The sequence below is a fragment of the Parasteatoda tepidariorum genome, chromosome 10 (assembly GCF_043381705.1).
Source record: "Parasteatoda tepidariorum isolate YZ-2023 chromosome 10, CAS_Ptep_4.0, whole genome shotgun sequence".
NCBI classification, from domain to species: Eukaryota; Metazoa; Arthropoda; class Arachnida; order Araneae; family Theridiidae; genus Parasteatoda; species Parasteatoda tepidariorum.
Window position 1 is genome coordinate 71733791 of NC_092213.1, and position 6478 is coordinate 71740268.

Sequence of the window (6478 nt, forward strand, 5' to 3'; positions counted from 1 at the left end):
TATATATATATTAATGTCTCACTCAACCAGAATGTGTGTTATATCAACTGTGTAAAAGTAGTAGTAGTTACGGACACGTCTCAAGAATAATGACTACAATAAAATATTCTTTCTAGAATTTTTCTCTCATTTTATATAAGAAGCAGGCTCGTAATAAGAAAAAAAAAATAATATACCTTGTTTCCGAAATTAAGGCTGTCTAGTTGAATGAAGAGCAAATTATTATCTGAATTATCTATAGTCCAGCATTTATCATTCTCGTTCATTCCGAGTGCGGTATAGGTATCTGAAATAGTGCCATTTGTTTGTCTTCTTTCTATGCAAGAGCAATAGACCAAGCCTGAAATTTATTTATTTTAGTAATCTGCAAGATTGACTAATTAACATTTCATTGAATTATAATTATGTTTTAACACGTTCACGCCGGGAAAAGTGAAAATACTGGTAGAATAACTATTTCAATATTAGATAATATTCGGGAGGAGTTAATCTATTCTCAACAATAACAATTCACTGAAAGGAATTTTATCACCGCGAAGAAGCAATTCAACATAAAAATTGCATCTGTTAAAAACAATTTGTAGATATGGATTTTTATTATTCCCGGAAAAAAACTAAAAAATGAAATTTATTTGTTACCAGTTTTTAAACCGGTGCGCTGCTAAGGTGAGACAATCTAGCGTGACCCACCGGTGGGTCACACCGGCGTGAACGTGTTAAGTATTAAAGCAATCCCTTCCATTACCATTTTTCCCAGTGGTATTAAAACTTCAATTTTAAGCAAACAATACCTTGTATTTGAGAAAACTTAAGATGACAACCATGATAGTAACGCTTATTAATATATGTGCTTCATTTTTGTAAGAATAGTGGTGATCAAAATCATTTAAAAATTAAGTTTATACAAGAAAAAATAGTATATATTTACTACCACTTTAAATATGAAAATAAAATCTTCCAAAAAATCCGGAAGAGTTGGCAGGTATGCAATTTAACTTTTGCAGACACAAAAAGTTCGCCTTACTCCCAGGATTGCCAGACGTAGTATTTTTAATACTACGGTAGTATTTTTTCACCAAAAAAAAGGGGTATGGTATTCTTCGTAGTATTTTTTTAAAATGTGGTATTTTCAGTTTATTTTTTTTTATTTATTTTTTTTATTTTCATTTCCTAAAACAAAGAAAAGTGCTACTCTAGTTTTGAAGTAAAAAACAATTTCTGAAATAATCCAACAGTTTATTTTCTATTAGTCACTGTATCTAGTGATGATTGTGAAAAATGAAAGTTCGTTTATACTTGTAGACTATAATATAAATTGTTTCTTATGCACGTTGATTAAGTATATTTTACTTTTCTGTTCTATGTAGGATGTGAGACAAAATATGAGATTTTATATTTTCATTTAGGTTCAATTTTATACAACTTTGAAACAAATCGTTTATGATACACAAGAGACATTATTATGATACACACAACTCTTTGTTTATTCTTCAAAAGACAAAGTTGCTGATAAAAATATTAGTTACTACACGTATACCTGAAGTATAATTGCACAAAAGGATAATTGTTTTAAGATAACTGTTAAAGGATAATTGTTTTTCAATTATAATATTATTTTATCCTCAACTAAAATAAATTTAAATATAATTCTAAAAAACTTTAGCCAGACGATATAAATAATGTTAATTATAATAATAATAATCGTCTGTCTCAGTTTTCGTCTGCATAAGCTTTCAAAAAAGTCCTGTAGATAGCGCTTAAGACATGTAGTGTTTTGTTGTATTTTTACGGATGAAGTCGTAGTATTTTTTATTTTCAGAGTCTGGCAACCCTGCTTACTCCGCAAATATAACCTGGACCATGGATATAGCGATTTTTTAGCAAACTGCCAGTGGAGTAACAATTTATTTTTCTCAGGTTTCATAAGTGCCGATTGTTAAATTTCATCTTAAGTAATCTTTAAACCATAGTACAGTAAACGAAAAAAAAAATGGATGTCTCTTATAACTTTTGAACTATTGGTCAGATTTTCATTCAGTAAATTGTCATTGCAATATCTCAAAGAAATATCTTGATTATTCTGCCCCGTTTACAGATGACAGCTTTTTTTGTCGCAAAAAAAAAACAAATTTTTTCTGAAGAAACATATTAATTTTTTATTGCATTCGATTTAGTGAGCAAGAATAATCCATATAACCAAATGTCATAAAATTCTGACGATTAGGGTGTTTACTAAGACGAATGAAAATTTGGCATAAAAAATGGAATGTCTTCAATTTTTGGCACTGGTAGAAACAAATTTACGTAAAGCATCACTCAGGAATCGCCTTCTTTTTGCAAAACTTTTAATAAATTGCTAACGAATTCACTGCTGTAACCTGAAGAATGAGAAGAATTATGCCTACTTTTTTTACAGCGTCATCACCAGAAAACTGCTAGAAGTTGCATTTCATATGATAATTCATATTGTAGATGTGTAGTGATGAAAAAATTTCTTCAAAATGAAAAATATTAAACTAAAAATAACTTAAATATCGTTAATTTCGTTACCACTAGTAAATATTTTTTTTTACAAATCTGAGAAAGATGGCATGTCTTCATTTTCGTGTGTACACGCTTATGGGAACAAAGAAAAAGTATCAATTATTGATAATGCAAATCAGGGAATCCTTTTAACAGTTTAGAAGCCTATGTCAAAATTTGTCGAAACCCTTTTTTTTTTAATTGTTTCATTTGAAATGTTTCAAAGCCTATTATAGTTTAGATTTACTGTGTATGGTTACGTACAGTGCGTCAAAAAAAAAAGAAGAAAAAAAAGAAACAGATGACCCTTAGTAACTTTTGATCTAATGCTCGGACCTTCACTTTCTGGGACCCAATCTTAATGGTTCAAAGAGGTAACCTCAAATATTCTAGTTAATTTGTTTAGACTATATTTTACGTTACGAAATAAGACACAAAAACGTTCTTTCTCTGGATAAAAATATAAAAAATTCCAACGAATTTGGATTTCTTACCCCTAAAATGTATGACTTAAAATTCGATTTCTCGGTAATTATTCGGCCGATTTCGCTTAAATTTTTTACTTCGCCATTTAAAATTACTCCCATTAAAATGATGAAAAAAATTACAAACGATACAATTCAAATATTTTTCAATTATTATTAAATAAAATATAATAAATATTTACTATTTTTTATTTTTAAGCAAACAAATTTTATAATCGTGCCCAAAAAATTTTCAATTTCCTTAAAAGTTCTTGAAATATGCTAAAGTAACATTCACATTAGGGAGTCCAAAATTTGGATGACTTTCTTGACGGAGCTATGGGAACATGTTTCCCAGATTGCAGCAACCCCCTATATTTTAAGGGTCAGAAATTCGAGTTCGTCGAATAAAGGTAAGTTTATTCAGAGAAAGTACGTTTTTGTGTCTGATTTCGTAACTTATTAATTAATTAGCACATTTGAGGTCAAACTCTCCGACCATTAAGTTTGAGTCCTAAAATGTGAAGATTTGATCATTAAATCAAGAGTTACTCAGGGTGGAAAGCTTTTTTGCTCTCTGTTTATACAAATATTCTTTCAAATTAAAGCTTAAGGCTTTACGCAACAGTTTTTGAAAAAAAAAATAATTTGTTTAATTGAACACATACACGAACATGTATATATATACATATATATATATATATATATACAGTCAAACCCCGCTATAGTGAACCATCAAGGGACCGAAGTTTCGGTTCACTATTACCGGGAGTTCACTATATCCGTTACGCAGTCAATTTAACTAATGGTTCCGTAACTCCTCCCTTTTATTACACATTATTCAAATAAATGACTGAAAAATATCATGAAGTAGCAAATAATGTGTTATTTTTCATTACTCTTCGTCTTGCGTACAAAAAAATTAGTAATCTTTAGTTGATGAGCAAACCTCCCCATTAGATATGGAAACACTTCCCAAGTCTCAGATAATTTTTCCTGAATTTCTGTTATTCCGCTTTTAAAACCTGTCTCACCTGTCATTCGAGCACATAAAAGTAGTTTCATAAAATCGCTTAGCAAATTCATCGACATTTGCCAGATACTGGAAGATTGCGGCTTCTTCGATTGGTGAACCACTTCAGCAATGCTTCTTCAGCATCCTTGCAATCTGCTTTTCTCAACTTTTTTCCACCATCTAAATTTTTTTCATGAGCAGAAATTATTAATTGTCTATTTTTCCATATGTTACAAACTGCAGATTTGGATAGTTTATATTCCCTGTAAATATCAGTTTGACTGCATTCATTTTCAATTTTTCTGATTATGCCCATTTTATCATCAATGGAGAATGTTTTACGTTTACTGCTAATCATAGTTAAATTTGAGACACTTCTTTGCAGGATTTATTTTAACTGAACTGAGAGCAAAAAGGAGTTGAAATGAGGGTCATATCAACACATATTAGTGTCCAACTCTTTGACCAGTAATGAATAATTACTCATTCCCTCTGAAAAAATGCATGTCGATCCCGCTGACACCTTACTGGTGCATCGTCTGCCTGGGTTGGAAACATCTGCTTAGTTTGTTTAGGGATGGGAAGGAGAGATAAAAAAAGCAAACAAGAAAAAATGCTTAGCGCTACATTCCCCTCTATAGATGATTTTGAAAATCGGTATATAGTCCCGCAGTGGACTGATCGTTAAGACACGGTTCTCATCAGATCACCGAAGTCAAGCATCACTGGCTGCGGTCAGTGGGCGGGTGGGTGACCCACTTGGATCAGTCTGCGTGGGGACCGAGGGTGTGCGGTATTGGTTCTCGTTAGACTGTGCTACCGTAAAGTGCTTGACTTCGCGTGCAGGTCATTGGGCTACCGAAGCGGGGGTGCCATCCCCTCTGCAGAGGATCAAAATTGTGATGGCATGTCTTCGGATCATCCTCAGGGATGTTTCCCAGACCGTCGCCAATAGCCCATTGTGCAGCTCTAGTGCGACGTAAATCAACAACAACAACAAATCGGTATCTGTATTTAATTTGAAGTAGAAATTTCAAAATTATTACAAACAAAATTTTTTAAAAAATCAGTCGAAGACAGAAAAAAGTTCACTATATCCAACTTCCTCACTTTTTTGGTTCACTATATCCAGGAGTTCACTATAAACCGTGTTCACTATAGCTAGGTTTGACTGTATATATATATATATATATATTCAAAAAATTGTTTTGCTAGCTCTTCCGTGGATCTTACAAACGTATAATAGTGATGGTAAGTTTACATAGAGGGGAGCAATTTTAATAAAGTATCTCTTTAATAAAGTATCACTTTAATAAAGTATCACTTTAATAAAGTATCACTTTAATAAAGTATCGTTTTAATAAAGTATCTCTTTAATAAAGTATCACTTTAATAAAGCATCACTTTAGCGATTAGAGTTCTGATCCTGCAACAGGAGACTTGGGGCTGCTTAAAAGTCTGAAAACAATTTCACTTCCTTAAAAAATGTAGTGGTGGTTACAAATATGTGTAACTATTGATACTTGTTGATTTTCATCACGACTTCTTAAAATTTGTAACACTTGTGATAATCCTACTTGAAAATAACACAGAACAAATGTAAATGTTCTTCTATAAATATTAATTCAATTAATCACAACTATAATATGTTTGCTTATAATTATTTCTGATTCTTATAATTAGTCTTATTATTATTTTCTATTATTCGATCTATCATTATTTTCTTATAATTAATTCCATTATATATGCGCTATTTTTGACTCAAATTTTCATCTGGAATTCTCTCCATATGAAGGAATGTATTAGTAAAATTAAAAACTAAAAAAAATTACTGAATCTTTTTCTTTTTTGAATGAAGAATTATATTATAAATAAAAAATATTGCAATAAAACTTCGATACTCACACATTTGGCCAAATAATATTCCTAGAATGCAGAGGAAATTACTAATTCTAATCATTTCTACTTGACAGAATATAAGCAATACTCAACAAAAAAACTTTTCGAAATGAAAACTAAAATTCTTTCTATAATACACTAATATTATGAACTACAAAACTTACTGACAGTCTTTTATATATTTTTGCTGAGAAAAAATTTAAAGAAAAGATAACATCCACGAGGTCAAACTTGCCGATGGTCAACAATAATATAAGGGAAATTTCCCCTTTTCTTTAATGATATGTATCTTTTGAAGAGGATTTCAAGTGCTCAATAGTTTCAAGATGATAAACAGAACTTTTCTGTGCGATACACAAGCTTATCAATATGAATGAAATCATTGTTTAAAAACTCATGTTTCAATCAAATACGTTTATTTCATCAAATGATGTGTCATCGGCATTTCTGTTTTAAAAGTAAGTTGTGCTTTAAAAAAATTAAGAAAGTTTTTTTTTATTTATTTTTATTCGGAAGCAAATTTTAATCAAGAACAAAACAGTAAAAAAAACTTATAACAAAATTAAACAAATATTTT

At 30.5% G+C, this 6478-nt stretch overlaps 1 protein-coding gene across 2 annotated transcripts in view; it reads right to left on the reverse strand.

The window, feature by feature from the left end:
• Nucleotides 1–6239, reverse strand: part of LOC107442789 (uncharacterized protein CG3556) — a gene marked incomplete at its 3' end in the record, with an annotated part of 31289 nt that extends 25050 nt beyond the window's left edge. The window contains 2 exon segments of one of the 2 annotated variants that reach the window (XM_043054445.2): nucleotides 177–340; nucleotides 5908–6239. In XM_043054445.2, the coding sequence (XP_042910379.2) occupies nucleotides 177–340; nucleotides 5908–5962 (219 nt within the window). 2 annotated transcript variants of the gene reach the window in all.
• Nucleotides 6240–6478: the final 239 nt, after the last annotated feature.